The following is a 20587-nucleotide window of genomic DNA, read 5'->3' as shown; positions in this document are numbered from 1 at the left end:
ACCACAGCAAGACTCTTAATCTGTGTTAAACATGACGACATTCTGTGATCTCATTTATCTCACCTTTTTTTAAGACATGTAAAAATCTTCAGCGTTCAGCAGTGGGATATTCACTATGTGGCAGAACAGAACATGAACGCATCTTCAGCTTGTGTTAACCACAGACTTTATCTGATACTGACTCTGAGACGAGGGAACCACGAGTGCTAAAACTCCTCTCCAGGCAGTGTTCAGACCCTTTACTTAAATAAAAGCACACTGTAAAAATACTCTGTCACTGGTAAAAGTCCTGCATTGAAACTGTTGCTTAAGTAAAAGTATGTAAGTACAATCATGAAAACATATAAGTATTAAATGTAAAAAAAAAAACCCTCAATGCAGAAAAAAGTAAATCAATTCAATAAATCAAATTAAATTTGAATTATTTTGATTTATTAAATTGATTTACTTTTTTTAAAGAAAAAGCAACACATTCTCATTTTAAAAAGCTCAAACAGTTCAATGTTTTTGCATGAAAAATGAACTGAAACTGAAACTATTATTAGATTCTTCTAATTTGTAAAGTAAATGAAGTTATCAAGTGAATGTAGTAGAGTAAAAACTACAGTATCTGGTGGACAGTGGTTTCTGTGTGTGTGTGTGTGTGTGTGTGTGTGTTCGGAGCCTGCGGGTGATTGGCTGAAGGCCAAAACACACCGGCGGCGGCTCGACGCGCGTCAACTTGCCGTGCCGCGTCACTTTACGCTATTGTCCTATTTTTCCAGCGTTGAAAAAGCGCTATTTTGTACTTCCCAGGAAGTGGAGTGTGCAGTAGAAATCTGGTTGACGCCCCGCAGCGCGATGCTTTTTGTGTGTGTTGGGGGCGGCACTTGACTCGCGTCAATGACGCCGCCTGTGTGTTTTGGCCTTGAGCTTAACCTAAAAACTAGAAGCACAGAGAAACAAATGTGAAAAACAAACTGCTCATAAATGAACTTCCTTTACAGGTGAAATATTACTGCTACATAACGATGACAAGAAACATGTAAAATGATTCTTACTGTGCAAGACAAGTGTTTTATAGTTTATAAGATGCTGTAACTTTAGTTCCTGTGTTGTGTTTCTGTTGCTGTGTTGAGTATACTACTGTTGTGCTCTAACTTTTACAGGAATGAATCAGGACTGGGCGATACGACGACTACGTGTGATATATCGATATATTTTCAAGCAAGATATAAATTTAGACATGGCTTACTTCAATACAGGGTCAAGCTGCGTTACATAATGTCATTCCAATGTTCATCTCTCCTCTCTCACACACTCTGCACAGTTTCTCCATCAACACTGCTCCTCTGTTTAATCCGTCTGTTCATTAGTCTACAGTGTGACGTCGGTCTGTACGCTGCACGTGCTGCGCTACATCAGTCTGTGAGATGAAGTAAATGACCACAGCAGCACACGTGCAGTACAGCGCTGCGCTGCATGTGTGGGAGACAGAGCTGCCTGATTGTGTCAGGTGAGCGTTTGCTAGTTTGTGTGTGAGGTGGATCATAACGTGTCGCCGTTCATCTTGGTCGTTATAGTCTGATGTGTGACACTGAGACAGATGTTTCACACACAAGACATATATATGGAGGACAAAGTGTGTCTGTCTCCCTCGGCCTCTCTGTTGATGCTCTGTGCAGAAATAAGATTAAAATATTTAAATCATTTTCAGCGCTAGATTCATTTGAAAGGCCGACAGATGAAAAACAACTGTTTAACTCCGCCCACGAAGATTTTTAATTGTTTCAAACCTACCTGACACTTTTACAGTCATGTTATAGTTCAGTGTCGTGTGCTGCAAACCTTTAAACCTCTGCAGCTGCAGTGCTGTGTGCACAAAGGTAACGTGCAGCCCTGCTGTTTATTTGATATCATTTCTCATTACCATGTTGTGCAGCTGTTTATTTTCAAACAGGGAGAAAATCCCTGTCTTTGCTTTTTATTCTGATCACAGTCTGTTTTTATAAAAGTGCCCCTGACGTCTTCAATGTGTCTTTGACCTGCAGCTGAACACGGAGAAAACACTGAGATATATATCGTGTATCGTCGTTCAGCCTGAAAATACAGAGATATGAATTTCAGTCCATATCGCCCAGCCCTAGAATGGATCATTATGTTTTTACTGCTGCAGTGAATGAAGTCTCCAGTGGGAATCATGTCTCATAAACCAGACCTCAGGTCAGTGGAGAAACAGCAGCACACATTAAATCAGGTGAGCTCTTATCTTTGTGCTAATTACCTCTAACAGTGCAGAATATTCACTCAGCTCTTACAATATTTCCTAACAATCAATCACAAGGAATAATTTAATCAAACTACATGGATCATACTGTGTTACTGATTAAACTCTGTGTGTCAGACGCAGGTCAAACCTGGACTGTGGAGGTTTCTAACGTGTCACTTTAAACACTGAAGCTTGTGCTTTGGAGCAGCAGTCATTAGTCTCAACAGTTTGTCTCCTTCATCACTGCACGCCCACCAGCTCTGAGATGGGCGGGGCGAACACCATCAGCTCCTGGTATTTGTGGAAGAAAAGGTGCAGACGAGAGAGGTAGCTGTCCTCCTGGTACGGGAGCTTCTTCTCCGTCAGGTATTTGGACACGACAGGCTTCACCTGGAGGGACAGACACACGGTTACAAGTCAAATGAGGTTTCTAACAAACTAGGAAACCACTCAACAGCATCTACAGGACACACACATCCACAGCTACAGTTATACAAACACACACAGACACACAACATGATGTGACTGCAGGTTAAAGACATAAAAAGGACCCCATCAAGCTGCTCACCTAAATTAAATCTTAAATAATCAGGTGCTTCACAAAGTCAATGAAGGGTCCTCAGTCGGCTGCATTTCAAAGATGCTACATCATCCTTAAAATTCTACCGACTCTGTGTCACGCCCTCTCTTCCCCTCTCCTGTCACTCTGAAGCTGTGCAACCAAATAAAGGCAAAAAAACCCTTTAAAAATGATTTAAAATAAAAACCCCAGGATGCCTGATTTCATCCTCAGCGCTCTTAAAGCACCCACAATCCTTTGCACATGATACATGTCTCCTGTCCCCTGATTTGGAAACAAGGAAAATATGCTGTGAACGTTCAGTAATTTCACCTCAGCAGCCAAAACAAATCTGCTTCTGAACAGATCTGAGATGAAAAAATGGGCGAACTAGTTAATCTGTCTTTCATATTAGATCTATAAGACCTAATTTAAAAGTTTGCTCTGATTTTTGGGGGGTGAGGACGCTGTTTTAAGATATTAACTCCAGAGATTTAGTGTCTCTCTCTCTCATAAAGTCTGAGGACTCACAGGAGACATAAAAGAAAGATGGTCAAACTTGAAGCAGCAGAGGCCGACACACATCCTGACTCCTCTATCTCCAAAAACACTGAGTCCTGTATTTTCCATAAAGCAACCCTGTAGAATTTTTTATTAGTCTCTCAATGTCTGGTTCATGTTTCGCTCTTTCACGCTTCACTTAAACCCCTTTTACACTGCCAGATTTTCAGCGAATGTTGGGCCGTTTTGCCGGCAAGCTGCGAGCGTTTAGACACACAGAGCCGGATTGGCGAGTCGATCCGAGGTGCCCAATTTTCCGCCTCGTAGAGTAGACATATTGGTGGAACCCTTTTAGTTTAAACAGAAAGAGGCGGCCTTCCACCATGGGAGGGGCTGTTGAAGACTTGTGGGAGGAGCTGTTGATGACTTGTGGGAGGGGCTGTTGATGACTTGTGGGAGGGGCTGTTGATGACGCCGCACGTGCGAGCCACTGGCGGTGGATAAACAGGAAACAGCTGATAGCAGGAATTAGCGAGCAGCTAATAGCAAGAGGGAAACACAAACCTGACAGACACTGTAAAGATGAGCAACTGGGGAGACAAGGAATTGCGCGCCCTCCTTGTCCTCGCAAACGAAGAGGCCATTAACCGTCAGATGAAGCAGATATTGGACCCATTTATCACAAGCCACATATCTTCAGAACATTCTGACACCAAAATGGCAAATTTCAGACGGACAAATCAGGAGGAAATTTATTTTGTTCAAGACCTGTTTCTGTCTCAACAACACACTCTCGCGAGATCTGGCAACAGATATCTTCTCTCTGGTGCTGAAATCAGTGCAGTTTCACCAAAGATACTGGATTAAAAAAATATTTTTTCCAGCGGATGTCTTAGTTACAACATGATTGAGCTAACTGGAGTAGTTTCATGTCGTATCCGACAACGGGAGGCTTTTAACAGATGACGTCCTGATGTTAGCTTTGCTGCTGCTGTTAGCTGTCCCTGTCAGCTGATGCTTTCTAGACATCGTGATTTCCCAAAACTGAATAAATAAAACACATAGCAACACAAAACTGCTTTGCTAGCTCAATCATGTTGTAACTAAGATATCCGCTGGAAAAGATATTTTTTTCACGGACCGTTTATCGAGTTATTACAGACACTGCTAACAGCTAACGGTTAGCCCAGCTAATCTACGATAACCAAGCGAGGTTGGGGGTACTCGTCTTTGATTGGCGGTTCTCCATCGTCTTTGATTAGGCTACAGGGGACAACGCCTACTTAGGAGACCGGAAATGTATACTGTTTCATACAATGGGGGTATATTGTAGGTGGGCCATCTTGTTATAATATAATATCTTTGGTATAAACAAAAGTAGGTAGGCGGCATTTTGCTGCACTCCCCGATTTTGTTTTTATACTGCCAATGCTGAAAAAACACTGATTGGGCTTTCCTGCAAATTTGCACAACTCCTGTTTAAAAAGGGCTTCTCTAACAGAAGTTTCCCTGATGCTGAGAAACTTCCTGCAGAGCCACAGCCGACATCTCACAGTATTATTTTCACAGGTTCAGTCAAACTCCTCACGGCGAGTAAACTGACGCTCATGTGTGAAATCGCAAGGTGCCCGTTTAAGACCTGTGTGTGTGTGTGTGTGTGTGTGTGTGTTACAGTCTCCTCCACACATTAAGGACACAACTAATGGAAAAATAAAGAGAATAAAAATCAATATCAGTATCGATCCATCATGTTCACTGTTTAATTGTGATATATGAGTGTATTTATCACAGACAAATAATTAATCCAGACAAACAGCAGCTGTTTAGTTATCAAGATGTTCTTTAATAATAAAACCTCAGTCTGCTCCATGTTTTTATTTTACAGCACAAACTAATTTTAATGAAAAAGTTATTGCTGTCAACTAAAACCAAGAAATGGCACAGAAATACTACAATAATTAAAAATTATCTGCAAGGTATTTGGGCATTAACAACTTCTGCAGCTAATGAATTAATTTTTTTTGTTCTTCATTTAGAGAACAAAACAGGAAATAGTATTAACTCTTTGAAAAATTTTTAACTTCTTACATAAGTAACTACGAAATTACCTGATAATAAGCAAAACAAAAAAAAATTCCTGAAAAAGTGCTAAAAATTAAATGAAATACAATCTATGTCTATTTTCTGTAATATCATTTTAAATATATATTTAGAACTTGACATTTCCCTAGTTTTCCTGTAATTTTCTAAAAGAGCTCATTGCCTTTTCCCTCCAGGTTTTTGCCAGTGTTTTTCAGGTTTTGAAAGGTACCTGAACGCAGCACAAGAAAACGGATGTAAATTATAATTATTGGTACAGTAAATGTAAAAAGAGTGTGCGTGTACAAAGTGTACTGTGCTGTGTCGAGTGTTTAGTTCAGTAGCTCTTTGGAGCTTTCAGTCATTTTGCATGATCTTCTTCAGCAGATGGAGTTTGTTTAAAATACCAGCTCAGTCCTCGGAAGAACATTTTTGGCATTGTATGTTCCTGCAAAAAATAATATACTACATCACTACAGAAGCGTTGATGTGATCACATGAAGTTGTCATCAGGAGGTGGAGGGGATGGTGAACGGCGTGTCACCTTGGCGAGACGCCTGCCAGGCTGCAGACCGCTGTTCAACACCAACAAACAACGAACAGGTTGTGATTAAGCGAGTCATTGCTGTGTTTCCAGCGGCTTTTAGGAACTAAAAAGTGAGACATCGCTGTGCTTCCTGCAGAGATAGTTCCCCCCAAAAAACAGGTATGTTATGCCATAACATGACCTTTTCTGAACGATAACCAAATGATTGTTAAACATGACCACTCATTAACCACAGTGCAAAGTTTCAACACACTGACGACATAAGAACATGCAAGTGTAACGTGGTTTACAGAGACGTGCGATGACAACATTATTTCTGGCTGTTGGGTTGGAAGTGCTCTGAACTAGAATCACCTCCCTGCGGTCGATTGCATCTGAGCACCAGTCGAAACTCTCTGACAGTTTACATCCATGTTGGTTTTATTTATTTTATGTATTTAGTTGATTTATGTTGCTGTGTTGTCAACTGTTTGTTCGCTTGTCTGTTTATTTTCTTGATCTCATGACTCATTAAGCAGCTTCAGTTTAAGATTAAACACATTTTCACTAAGTCTCTTCAAATATGAGCTTCTTTATGACATTATTTAATGCCTGTAGATTATAAACTGCCTCTAAATTCAAAGTGCTGACTGTAGTGGACAATAAAGTTTCCTCCTGTTGGTTCGACCCTCTGAACTCCTTCACCTCTCCGTCTGTTTCATGTCACGAAGCATTAATCTCCCTTTGTGCTGAAAACAATCCGGCAGAGCTGCAGTGAAAGTCCACTCAGCGTGTGGAAGCTGATAATATATGATGATCTGCACCTCACCTTCAGACACATGTTATCAGACAGGAAGGGGAAGAGATGGTGCTCCACGTGGCAGTTGATAAGCGAGTGTCCGAACACCCAGTCCAGCACGGGGTTACGTGGCAGGTTCAGGACTCCGTGGGTCATCTGGTAGATCCTCTTCGGACGGCGGGTCGGAGAGAACATGTGGAGGCCGATGTGCTGCCAATGACACATAGTTAGAGACAAGACTGGTTAAAGGAGCACTTCATCCACACAGTGATCATTTATGAGTCGTCCTGTTGCACTGAATGTGAAAAGGTCTTTGTGCGCACCTGAAAGCACCCTTAGTTTCAGGTTTGCCTTGTGAAATAAACTTATTTGATAAAACACAGATTGAATCAGGAATGTGTAAAATATTAGCTATAAACTAAGACTAGACAATAAGCACCACATTACGCCCCTGAACATCTCAGCTCAATCTATGTTTAGTTGTGCAGATTTCTCCTGTTTAAATGTCCACACACAAAGTGACACACAGTGAAGCTGAGGCCACAGGGAGGCAGAACCAGCTCGACCAAACTGGACTTCACTTCCTGGAATTTCAGTATTTGATTGACGTCAAAGGACCAAATCAAGAAAACTGCTTGTAAAAATACAGAGTGAACTGTGTGTTTTCATCGAGTGTTAATAAGTGAAACTTGTTTTCTTGCATATAACGGAGGAGTTTTACGACACAATGTTTGGAGTCAGGTTAATCCTCAGCTTGACGCACACTGAGTTCAGGGGACAACAGATAGGACAGCGGCCAACAACAGCAGCAGGATCAGGGGAGAGCAGGTTCTCAGTGTGACCCCCCAGAGAGAACAAACACTTCCCCTGCTGGACCCTCGACTCCACGTCAAGAACCTGCGTTTAATCCACCTTCACACACTTTGATCAGAACAATGCACAATGACCTGCGGCACTCACACTCCATCTGAGAAAATCATGCATGAATTGTTCCTTTTTATCCCTTTAGTTCACCGGCCGGTCTGATTGACCACGACACAATGCTGCTTTGAGTCTGAGTAACAAGAGGCGCTCTCATGACCGTTTGGCCAGAAGTCTTTACCAAATCTGTTGGAGGGGAGCACATGAGCCCAGCTGTGTCTGGGTGAATTCAGGGTTAGCGTAGGAGTGGTCCATTTAGGAGCTGTTCAGGAGCTTTTACCTTTTTTAAAACATATTTTATTAGCATTTTGGGAACTGTCACTAAATCAGTGTGGGTTTCCTCCAGGTGCTCCGACATGTTCTCCCCGTGTCAGCGTGGGTTTCCTCCAGGTGCTCCGACATGTTCTCCCCGTGTCAGTGTGGGTTTCCTCCAGGTGCTCCCACATGTTCTTCCTGTGTCAGCGTGGGTTTCCTCCAGGTGCTCTGACATGTTCTCCCTGTGTCAGCATGGGTTTCCTCCAGGTGCTCCGACATGTTCTCCCCGTGTCAGCGTGGGTTTCCTCCAGGTGCTCTGACATGTTCTCCCCATGTCAGCGTGGGTTTCCTCCAATGTGCTCCGACATGTTCTCCCTGTGTCAGAGTGGGTTTCCTCCAGGTGCTCTGACATGTTCTCCCCGTGTCAGCGTGGGTTTCCTCCAGGTGCTCCCACATGTTCTCCCCGTGTCAGCGTGGGTTTCCTCCAGGTGCTCTGACATGTTCTCCCCGTGTCAGCGTGGGTTTCCTCCAGGTGCTCTGATATGTTCTCCCCGTGTCAGAGTGGCTTTCCTCCAAGTGCTCTGACATGTTCTTCCTGTGTCGGCGTGGGTTTCCTCCAGGCGCTCCGACATGTTCTTCCTGTGTCAGCGTGGGTTTCCTCCAGGTGCTCTGACATGTTCTACCCGTGTCAGCGTGGGTTTCCTCCAGGCGCTCCGACATGTTCTTCCTGTGTCAGCGTGGGTTTCCTCCAGGTGCTCTGACATGTTCTACCCGTGTCAGCGTGGGTTTCCTCCAGGCGCTCTGACATGTTCTCCCCGTGTCAGCATGGGTTTCCTCCAGGTGCTCTGACATGTTCTCCCCGTGTCAGCGTGGGTTTCCTCCAGGCGCTCCGACATGTTCTCCCCGTGTCAGCGTGGGTTTCCTCCAGGTGCTCTGACATGTTCTCCCCATGTCAGAGTGGGTTTCCTCCAGGTGCTCCGACATGTTCTTCCTGTGTCAGCGTGGGTTTCCTCCAGGTGCTCTGACATGTTCTCCCCATGTCAGCGTGGGTTTCCTCCAGGTGCTCCGACATGTTCTTCCTGTGTCAGCGTGGGTTTCCTCCAGGTGCTCCGACATGTTCTTCCTGTGTCAGCATGGGTTTCCTCCAGGTGCTCTGACATGTTCTCCCCGTGTCAGCGTGGGTTTCCTCCAGGTGCTCCCACATGTTCTCCCTGTGTCAGCGTGGGTTTCCTCCAGGTGCTCTGACATGTTCTCCCCGTGTCAGCGTGGGTTTCCTCCAGGTGCTCCCACATGTTCTCCCCATGTCAGCATGGGTTTCCTCCAGGTGCTCTCACATGTTCTTCCTGTGTCAGCGTGGGTTTCCTCCAGGTGCTCTGACATGTTCTCCCCGTGTCAGCGTGGGTTTCCTCCAGGTGCTCTCACATGTTCTTCCTGTGTCAGCGTGGGTTTCCTCCAGGGGCTCCCACATGTTCTCCCCATGTCAGCATGGGTTTCCTCCAGGTGCTCTGACATGTTCTCCCTGTGTCAGCGTGGGTTTCCTCCAGGTGCTCTGACATGTTCTCCCTGTGTCAGCGTGGGTTTCCTCCAGGTGCTCTGACATGTTCTCCCTGTGTCAGCGTGGGTTTCCTCCAGGTGCTCTGACATGTTCTCCCCATGTCAGCGTGGGTTTCCTCCAGGTGCTCTGACATGTTCTCCCCATGTCAGCGTGGGTTTCCTCCAGGTGCTCTGACATGTTCTCCCCATGTCAGCGTGTGTTCTCTCCAGGTGCTCTCACATGTTCTCCCCGTGTCAGCGTGGGTTCTCTCCGGGCACTCCAGCTTCCTCCCACAGTCCAAAGACATGCAGGTTAATTGGTGACTCTAAATTGTCCGTAGGTGTGAATGTGAGTGTGAATGGTTGTCTGTCTCTATGTGTCAGCCCTGTGATAGTCTGGTGACCTGTCCAGGGTGAACCCTGCCTGGCTCCACCCCCCCGCGAGCCCCAAACAGGATGAGCGGTTACAGAAAATGAATGAATGAATGTTAGCATGCTGATGTTAGCATGTAGCTCAAAGCACTGATGTTCCTAAGGGGGTCATCCCTGTGCTCCCAATGGCTCAGTCTAGCCTTGTGTTGAGTTTTGACCATGTGTTTCCTGATATAAACTAACAGAGATTGGTAAGGGCTATCTGTGCAAATTGAAATGCAAAAAAATGAAGGGACATGGATGTTTCAAATGCAGTTTGAACGTTAAAAATCAGTTTGGTCACTGTGGAGGTATCAGTGCCTAAAATCAATAAAACTGTCTTGCTTGATGTGAAAATTTGAGGGCGTAGGGGGTGATTTCAACACATTGACTCATGGATACACACTGAACATTTGACCACGGGCAAAACACTGCTAAGAACATAAAACCCTTCATGTGTCATATGAAGAGGATACTGAGCTGGTACTGTACAGCAGACCTGCTGCAGGTATTTCTCACCTGGAAAATGTTGACATGGATGTACGGCATGGAGAACATTGCTCTGCACACAAGCATACACAGCAAAGCACTGAGAGGCGACTGGAAGCCAGAGACGTGGATCAGCAGCCAATACTGTGAATACAGCCCCAGTGTTACCATCAGCATGGTCCTGAGCACCAGAGCCAGAGAGTGTCCTTTGAGATGAGCTGCAAACCAGAGAATCACACGCATGAGAATAAAGTCACACCTGAGTGAGAGAGGCGAGGTAACACGGGAACTTGAACAGGATCAGACAGTAAGAAATCTATCTCAACGTTATGCTGACAGTCACATTAAATGTTTAAGTATTTGAGCAAACTCATAAAGCGTCTGTGCCTCCTCTGGTCCTCTGGCGCCTCTTACCGAGTGCAACGAGTGGAGTGATGATGGGCACGGCCAGGGGAGCTATGAACAGGTAGACAGTGCGAGGCAGGAAGGGGACCTTCCAAACGCTGGAGTCCCCCAGTCCAATGACATTAGTATGAGCATGATGCATCTTAATGTGGCCGTGAACGCCGGCTCGCGCTGAGAATGAGCCGCAGATCTGAGTGATGAAGGACAGATGGGTTCATGAACATCCAAACAAACTGTCACTGATGCAACACATAAAACAAACACAAAAATTATCAAGCAGGAAAATCCATATTGTTATTGACGGACTTCGCCCGGCTTTATTATATTTTCTGTTTGCTTTGATAAGCTGCCAAAAACTGTCTGAGGGCAAAGAACAGCAGAGGTCATGATGACATTCTGTTTTCCTAAAGAGCAGCAGGACGCTCGGCAAACATCCGAACTGACCGGTTCAACAGTTCACTGAATTGATTGTTGAAGCACTGAGGTTGTTAATGTTACTCAACAACACAGCTTCAATTTCCAGATTCACAGTGTCAAACACATCACTCACTTCTGTAAATATTAGTGTTTCTGGGGTCATGCAGGCTGCGCTGGCACTGAGTGATCTGGGTATTTTATCTTGTCTGTTTACACAGTGTAGGTTCACTGAGCCCGAGGCCTCGCCCTGCTTCAAGTTCACACACTCACACACACTCTGACCTGCACACAACTGACCTCTGAGCAGCTTCACTCAAACAGCTGCATGTCAGTGACCTACTCTGATGATTTTCAACTTCATACTTGTACTCTGTGTTCGTGCATGAACGTGTTTACATGCTTTAATGGTTAAAAAACTGCTGTCTGAGATGCTCTGTTTAGTGAGAGCCTCTTTAAGCTGCTCTCCCGAAAAAGCCCAGGCTGCTCTGATTGGCTGGTTTATGGCAGCTTGTAGCCAAAGTAGAAAAAAATGTTCGAAACAGTTTACAGAAGCATCTGAAGCCTGAGGGTTTTGCTCACAGGGATTACTTCAACACGTTCACCTCATTAGATGAAACACTGCTCACCTTTAACATGAGCAGAAAATAAGAGAAAATAAGAAAAGGCACAACAGGTCCTCTTTAACTCAGAGCTAGAAGACTGGTACAACTCTCATGTCTGGATGCTACATTTGAAGGTACAGACAGTTAGCTTAGTATAAAGACTATAAACAGGGGGAAACAGCTCCATCCAAAGGTAACAAACCCGCTAACCAGCAACACTTAATGTCTTGTTTGTTTCATTTGTACAACAACAAAGTATATAAAAGACAAGCCAGAATAGAAGGAGTCATGGCTCAAAACCAGCCGCCACTGCCCGTCAACAAAAACAAAGACAACTATGGTTAAATGTGATAAGACCAAAGGACTGGACGGAGGCCATCATCAAAAATGCTCACATGTGCAGCGCACACTTCATATCAGGTTAGGGAAAAAGTATTTCCTGTTGTAGGGATGAATAAGGTTATGTGTATTAAGGGTTATCATGTCCACCTCATCAGAAACTGGGGAGGGATTAAGAGGAAGATTGGATTTCTCTGCAACGCTAACTTTTTAGCACATTAGCTAACGTTAGCTTCCATAGCAAAACAAACAAGTGTGGTCCTCCTTTGTAAGATTGGCTTCCTGTGACATCATCCATCCACTGAGTGAGAGCATACGGGTCGGCCAGTCTGGTCCCGTTGGTCAGTGTTTACTTATTCAAGTAACACTGGCGGTCCCGGAGAGTGAGTGACCTGACATGGTGCGTTGGTAAATTCAGTCTGACGCTCTACACTAAAATGAGAGCCCTGTTGGTGGAAGAAACGCAGCGTTATATTTCTACATGAATGAACCAACGGTTAAGTTAATCACACATTCACTCCGCTCGGCGCTCTGCTGCTCCGAGACACTCGCTGCGCTGCTTTTTACGAATTTATTAATTAATTTATCAACTCTCCAGTTTGTGTCAGAGTGCGCTCCCACACTGAGAATGAGTTTTCTGAACGCACCACTCACATCCTCTTCCTCCTTTGTTGAAAACGAGCCAACAGAGCTTGTTAGCCAGCGCTAGCTAGCTGTGTCTGTGGAGAATTGTTTTGCCTCCAGCTAAGCCCCGCCCACCAAAAAACATCATACTGTTTACTAACAGTAAAAGTGGCTCTTAGCATTTCCGTCTTATTTGTGTCTCATTAAAACAGCTGTACACACACTTCTATTTGTGGACACTTTGCTGCGGTGTTTGTATGAGCAGAATGTGGAGTAATACCGTGTAATTTAACAATAGCTAGCCTGGCTAGAACTGGCATTGCTACCACCATCTTGGTTTTCTGATATGTTGCACTGAAACGGTCCAATCAGGTGTGACCTCATTCCCAGCTCTGATTTCCAAGGTAAATAGAAGGCAGCAATAACCCAGCACATGAACCTCCTTCACACCAAGACATCTTTTGTTGTTAGCTTGTTAGCTTTAAAAGAACCTGTAGGCTAGCTGTTTCCACCTGTTTCCAGTCGATGTGCCAACTAGCTGTAGCGTCATATTTTCCCTGCAGACACCAGGAGACTGGTATCAATATTCTCATGTAATTGCCTCACGTAAAGGCATTTCATCAGTCAGCCCAATCAGATGAAAAAATGTACGTTTTTGCAAACCACAGACACGTTAATTTTCACGTTACCAGATGCACTGAAACTCAGTTTTAAAATGTTTTGGATTCAAATACCCAGTTCTGGTGGCGCTAATCAGAAATGCACGAAATGCAGTGATTTCTCTGTAAAAAAAAATAAAACAGCGTCAGGTTGCTGCCAGTTTTGTCGTTTGTTGGTCTTGAACAGTGGTCTGCAGCTTGGCAGGCATCTCGCATAGGTATCACGCCATCCACCATCACCTCCTGATGACACACTACGTCACATTAGAAACAATGACAATAACATATAACATATTCATGGTTTGCAGAATCATACATTACCGACGTTGTGACTTGTCTGCATTAGTGTTATTTCAAGCTCCCTGCCACAGAGCGCCATGTGAGAACAAGCTTTGCTGCAGGTGTTTAATGATAGTCTTCAGTTTATTTCTGAACATCTCACCTCGATGAAGAAAACGGCCCAGAACTTCCCCCAGGCCTGCGACTCGCTCAGCGACCCGTGGCTAGCCAGATGTGTCCCCTTGATGGTGATGACAGCGTGCGCCACGCCCATCAGCAGCATGCCAGCTGCAAACCACAGAAGCTGAGAGGAGCCCAGCAGCAGGAAGGCTGGAAGACACAGCACAGCGACCTTAACACAGATACACTGATGCATTAATAAAAGGTGTCTGACTCAACAGGCCCACACTGTCATCCACACACTGTTGTATCTGTCACCTGAGAGCCTCCACCTGCTGTCGCTCCTCTGCAGCAGCGGTGTGACTTTCAGCTGTGATATGCAGGAGGATCAGGTGAGAGGAGGAAACTTTACCCTGCTGCAGGTGACTGTGCTGCTTTGTGTCTGACATCATGTCATCACACAGGGAGTTCCTTGTACGATGACATCACACTATATTCTTTTTATTTACATGTACATGTTTTTTGCAGGAATCGACATTTTCAACAGGCACAAAAACCCTTGGTTGTGGTTAGAGAAAGGTCATGTTCTGGCTCAGAATATCCAGTTTTGGGAGCACGATCCCTGCTGGAGAAGCCACAATGTCTCAGTAAAAGGCAGCTACTTTTCTTGCCACTATCCCGGAAGGAATTGCAGCAGTCTCAGTAAAAAACACGTCACTATCCCCAGTGGAAAAATAGCAACTGGTCATTACAAAAAACCCACGTTTGGTGCTTAAAAAGCTGCTGGAAAAATGCTAACGGAGAAAAAAATGTCAGGTCGCCTCAAAACAGCAACAGATCACTATAAAGAGCCTACCCACAATTGCAGGCTAAAAGTCAGCTGGAAAAACAGTGATGGGTCACTACAAACAGTGATGTTTGGGTGTTGAAAATCCCTGGAGACAAACTGACAGGTTGCTACAAAACATCCACATTTGGTACCTGAAAAACCGCTGAAAAAAATGCAAAAAGAGAAAAACAACGGGTCACCTTAAAACAGTGACACGTCGCTACAAAACACCCGGGTTTGAAGGTTAAAAATCAGCTGGAAATACACTGATGGGTCATTACAAAACAGCAACATTTGGAGCCAAAAGCCACTGGAAAAACAGTGATGTTTGGGTGTTGAAAATCCCTGGAGACACACTGACATGTTGCTATGAAACATCCACATTTGGTACCTGAAAAACCGCTGAAAAAAATGCAAAAAGAGAAAAACAACGGGTCACCTCAAAGCAGTGACAGGTCGCTACAAAACACTCATGTTTGGGGGTTAAAAATCTGCTGGAAACACACTGATGGGTTGCTACAAAACACACATTTGTAGCCTAAAAGCCACTGAAAAAACAGCATCAGGTCACTGCAAAACACACAGATCACCCACATCAGGAGGTTAAAAGTCTGCTGGAAATACAGTGATGGGTCATTACAAAACAGCAACATTTGGAGCCAAAAGCCACTGGACAAACAGCGATTGATTGCTACAAAACACCTATGTTTGGGGGTGAAAAAGACGCTGGAAAAACAGTGACTGATAGCTACAAAACACCCATATTTTGAGCCTAAAAGCTGCTGAAAAACAGCGAGTGGTCAGTACAGAACTGTTTGGTAGGCTAAAAAAACGCTGGAAAAACAGTGATGGGTCACTACAAAACAGCGATGTTTGGAGCCTAAAAGCTGCTGGAAAAACTGTGACTGGTTGCTACAAAACACCCACGTTTGGAGCCTAAATGTCGCTGGAAAAACAGTGATGGGTCACTACAAAACAGCGATGATTGGGGGCTAAAATGCTGCTGAGATTACCATGACGGGTGGCTACAAAACACCCATGCTGGGAGCCTAAAAGCCGCTGGAAAACAGTGACTGGTTGCTACAAAACACCCATATTTGGGGGCTAAAAAGCTGCTGGGAGCACAGTGATGACTCACTAAAACACAACAGATTTGTTGTTGTTGTCTGCAGCTTGGCAGGCGTCTCACCAAGGTGACACGCCATCCATCGTCCCCTCCACCTCCTGATGACAAAGGCAGCCCATATACTACGTCACTTTACATTGATATGAAACATACGAAACGTGCAGATGTTAAGTATTTGTGGCCTGCAGAAACACACAATGACAAAATTTCTTCTGGTGACTGGGCTAGTGTGTTTTCTGTATTTAAATCTTTATTATTTTCTTAATTGCTGTTTTCAACCCTGATCATTCAATCCGATATTCACAAATGTTAAAATATTTATACTAACTTCCTGTCAGCAAATTCAGTTTGACGATTAGATGACCTCACTCTGATCACAATGAATAACTAATGCAGTGCAGCATCAATGTTGCACTGAGGATTTTTAACCTATAATCACCCAGCAACAGAAGCAGCCACTGAGGCCGTCTGGCTGGCTCTCACATCAGGTTTTAGGTGACACATTTCCTCCCTAACCCAATAAAATGGTGCTAATATTCTGCACCTCCTATTTCAAAGCAAACTATTTCCAGGGGATGAGTCCCCAGCTGTGATAAACAATGACAGATGCCTCCTCCGGCGCGCTGTCAGACAAAATTCACTTCAGAAGTGAGCATTTATTCACCCTACATGCTACAGTCAGGGAGATACTGTTTGGATTATTTTGAGGGAAACTCACACATTATAAAAGCTGCAGGAGAATGCATAAATTAATCTGTTAACTGCACGTCTATAAATCTAGATTACAAGCTGGAAGCAGGTGTCCTGCGTTGGTGCTGAGAGCTGTCAGCTCCAATGATCGAGTGACACGAGTCACAATAGGCACTCGTCCTAATTGAGGTCAGTAGCTGACCACCAGTGACCCAGATAGAGGGGAACTGTGGGACACTGTGAATGTGTAAACCAGTTATGACAACAGTGTTGGACTGTGGAGAGAGAGCTGTTTGTATGTGCTCCATGATTATGTTTCAGATGACATGCATTAATTATTGAGACAATTAGGCCTGAAATTATTAGTTATTTATTTGTTTTATTTGTAATTGGCCATGTACAATATCAAACATTAACTGGTTGGTCAGTAGAGAGATGATTAGAAAGTTTTCCAAACTCACAATGGGATTCAAGGCGGAGGAATCCAACCTGCAGAGTGAGAAACAAAATCGCCAAGAAAACTCACTAATAAATGCCAGATATCCCCCAGGTTTGTCTTTGTCTCGGCTGTGCAATGAAAAAATCGTGTTTTATGGTAAAATTTGGTCAACATTTTCATTTGCCCTAAATTACTGACGTCACTTTGCATTTTGTTCGTCTATTTTGGTTACTGTAAAATTGGTCTAGAATTTCATTCCAAGGCATTAAAGAACATCTTATAAGTCTTAAATTCAACCTGTCTGAAGCTGTAAGGGGCCGATCACACCTACAGGTGGCACTAGAAACGCGGATGCTTCAAAGACGCTTGAAATGCCTGAAACGCCCTTTCAATAAGCGCTTCATACAAGGAGCGCCTGTAGAGCGGGGGTGCGTGCGCAACCGGGCGATCAAAACATTGAAAATGGACGCAAGACGGAGTTCTATGGTGCTACTGGTGCCAGACGCCCAAAGTTAAGATTATTTCAACTTTCAACGTCTACAAATGTGCGTCTAAAAAGACGCCAGAAAGACACTTATCATAAAAAATGCTTCAAAACCAGTCAGACGCGCCGTGTCATAGAGAATCAATTGTTTTACTGGCGTCTCGTCTCTAGCACTCCCTGTAGGTGTGATCGCCCCCTAAGAACCCTGTATAAAAAAAGTAATGTGTGTGCTAGGGATGCATGGGCCGATAAATTATCGGCTGGTTACCCCACTTTGGGAACAACTTGTGTATCACAGAGGAAGTGGTTGGATATGATGGTACCTGAATCACCAAAGCTATGCCTTGTGGGGGATCAAACAGAACTGCCAAATGTATTAAAATATGACCTTGTGATAATGTAGGGGTCGTCACAGCTGCTCGAGTGAGCCTCAGATTCTGGGAGAGAACATCACCTCCAGCTTTTGTAAAATGGAGAGAATCTATGTTCCAAATTGTCACGTATCAACACGTGTTTTTTTTGTTTGTAATATGTCTGTTGAACCGTAACGATGTGGTGTTTAGCTGTACCACTGTGGTGCTACCAGCCGCCTGTGGACACGTTCCAATAACAGAATCAGTTTCTTCAGATTTGACTGAAAAAGATAAATAAAAAAGTTGAGTTACAAAAAAATGTAAATGGTCGGTTATCATATCGGTTGAAAAATCCATATCTCTGATCTCAGATTTTAGTTTCCAAATGCTCTAAAATGTTCAGTTTAGCTGTTAAATTTTGAAAGCTTTCGTTAACTCCCTCAGGAGGGTTGCAACTGAATTGCTGGGTTGTCGGCCCCCCCGGTGTTAAACAGATAATTACGGCCCTGTCACACATCACTTTACATGATATAAATGTGTTGGTTTATTTTTTCTATCTGCAGGTTGAAGTCTAACTGGTTGATGCCATACTGTCATTCACACACATAAACATTAAGGTCACATCCTCTTCTTTAACAACATGCAGGAGTTTTAAATGGTTAAATAAAAGCTGTGTGAAGTTCCCACAGACTCTCACCGGGCGGCAGACAGAGGAATGCTGCTGCCAGGATGCTGCAGTCGATCCCTCTTCTCTCCCACCAGCTGCTCTCCTTCACCATCTTCTGCACCAGCCTCGTCAGCTCCATCATCAACGACTCCTTCTCCTCCTCTACACCTCCTCCATTCTTCATGTCTGAGCCCCCTTTCCTCTGGAGTAACGTCTCCTGTGTCCTCTCATCCCGTCCTTCCCTCCACTCCTCCGGTACACTCTGCATGTCAGCTCCTGTGCTGCTGATGACCGGCTCAGAACACACTCACCATGCGGCTTGTGTCCTCCTGAGAGCAGCCCGTGCTGAACGCTGCCTAAATGCTACAGCCTGAGCATAAAGTCCACGGGTCAAAGTTAGCATTGCAAAAGTCCTTACTGGAGAGAGGCATTGTCAGAGAGGCCCAGCCCCCTTCCTGCTGCTTCAAAAGCCTCGTGCACCCTCCTCATCTCTCTTACACTGTTTCCTCTGGTTTTTTTCCTCCTCCGTCAGCTGACTCCTGATGCAGTGGAATTTATTATCCCACGACCCAAAGATGTAACGGTGCCCTGTGATGTGATGGAAATCCTTAAAAATCCTCACACAACACTGCAGCTGCTCAGCTCAGAGTCTCCCTCCTCTCTGGTGTCTCATACATTCTGCATGTCGCTCACCCCCCTGTGTTCCTTTGTGTCGGCTCCCCTCCTCTCCCCTCCGCTCCCCTCCCATCTCTGTAACCTTGGCAAATGTCCTGGGAAAGGAGAGGGGAGAAAGGAGGGCCGAGGAGTGGATTAACAGTGGCTGCTCGCTTGTTTCTTCACTGGGGGAAAGGTTCAGAAGATGCTGGTGTGCAGGAATGTGCTCTGATAGTCGGGGTGTGTTTATGAGTTGGCGCAGGTGAGAGTACATGTGAGTTACGTGTACATATCTGGTGTCAGTGCTGCTTGTTTCCCTTCTGGGCTGGAGGCCATGCTGACTGCAGTGTGCTCTTTGAAACTTACAGTCTGTGTATTTTTTACTCCGAAGGACAGCAGACCCTGCAGAGGAGGGGACATAAGAGCACCAGGCCGTCTGCCAGATCCACTTACATCCTCCCTCCGCCTGGAGCCCGTTGTTTTCATTTATACAAACACTAATCGTCCGTCAGTGTCACTGGGTTTGCCAGAGAATGACACACCAAGGGTGCAGAGGCACAGCTTACATTAAAGGGACAGCTCACCCCCAAATTAAAAACATGTGTTTTCCTCTTACCTGTAGAGCTGTTCATCAGTCCAGATTGCAGCGTGTTGGAGACATCAGCCGTACAGATGTCTGCTTTCTCTGCAGTATAATGGAACTAGATGTCACTCAGCTTGTGGAGCTCAGAGCTTGAAATCCACAGACCTTACTGTGAGCAGTTTCATTCAGGAACTATTTTCTGTTTAACAAACTACACCCAACCGTATCACTGTGCAGAAGGAAGAGTGCATCTACTCATTAACCAGAGGCTCCTGACAGTGTGAGATTTTAACATCAATGGTGTCCTCCTCGGCTGAGCTGTAACGTTAGCTAGCTCAGTGGTGCTAGGAGAGCTAGGTTTAGGTTTAGGTTTATTTTATTTAATATGGACATCACAAATACATTGAGACTGTCCCAGTGGACAGACCAGATGCCTTTGCTTAGGTGTGTGTAGCACACGTGCTAATTTTCAACACCAGTCCATAGGCGGCTTTTCTGAAAACACAGAGCATATAATTAACAAATGGGATAAAACAAACAGATGTTATGATTGCAAACAGTAATATTCAAAGATCACAGAGCATATGATCAGCAGTAGGAGATAAAACAAACAAAATTCAGCTAGCAGTACAGTAGATGCACGCTTCCTTCTGTGCAGTGATACGGTTGGTGAGTTGAGCTCAGTAGAAAGAAAGTAGTTCCTACATGAAACTGCTCACAACAAGGTCTGTGGATTCTCTTCAGGGTCATGGTTTCTGGAAAGAGACATTGATGTTGAGTTTTTCAAATTCGGCTGTAACTCGGCTTCTTCTCTGGAGCCTTTGTGTCTTGCAGGTTCCCTCGAATCGCGGCTACACCTGGGTCGTGGGTCGTAGTTGTGCTGCTGCTGTGGTCCTGCCCTATGCCGACTACTACTGCTGTTATTATCGGTCATACTTCTACTATTACTATGATTATTATTGTCATGTACATATACTGTCATATATTAATGTATAC

The 20587-nt window shown here is 44.6% G+C and overlaps 1 protein-coding gene across 1 annotated transcript; it reads right to left on the bottom strand.

Moving 5' to 3' along the window:
• Positions 1 to 1948: 1948 nt before the first annotated feature.
• Positions 1949 to 19242, bottom strand: fads6 (fatty acid desaturase 6). Its single transcript, XM_049563380.1, has 6 exons — positions 18385 to 19242; positions 13810 to 13976; positions 10736 to 10916; positions 10352 to 10539; positions 6743 to 6922; positions 1949 to 2638 (listed from the first exon to the last, which is right to left on the bottom strand). The coding sequence occupies exons 1-6, from the start codon at positions 18620 to 18622 to the stop codon at positions 2489 to 2491; spliced, it is 1104 nt and encodes a 367-aa protein (XP_049419337.1). The 5' UTR covers positions 18623 to 19242; the 3' UTR covers positions 1949 to 2488.
• Between the last annotated feature and the right edge of the window lie 1345 nt (positions 19243 to 20587).

This window comes from Epinephelus fuscoguttatus, linkage group LG20 (genome assembly GCF_011397635.1).
Source record: "Epinephelus fuscoguttatus linkage group LG20, E.fuscoguttatus.final_Chr_v1".
NCBI lineage: Eukaryota > Metazoa > Chordata > Actinopteri > Perciformes > Serranidae > Epinephelus > Epinephelus fuscoguttatus.
This window is presented reverse-complemented; position numbering and strand designations above follow the sequence as displayed.

Coding starts and splice junctions, on each gene's coding strand:
- fads6 (XM_049563380.1), bottom strand. CDS start 18,622: ATGCAGAGTGTACCGGAGGAGTGGAGGGAAGGACGGGATGAGAGGACA. Junction 13,977..18,384: donor ATTCCTCTGTCTGCCGCCCG/GTGAGAGTCTGT, acceptor TGTGTCTTCCAG/CCTTCCTGCTGCTGGGCTCC. Junction 10,917..13,809: donor GGGCCGTTTTCTTCATCGAG/GTGAGATGTTCA, acceptor TTCATCACTCAG/ATCTGCGGCTCATTCTCAGC.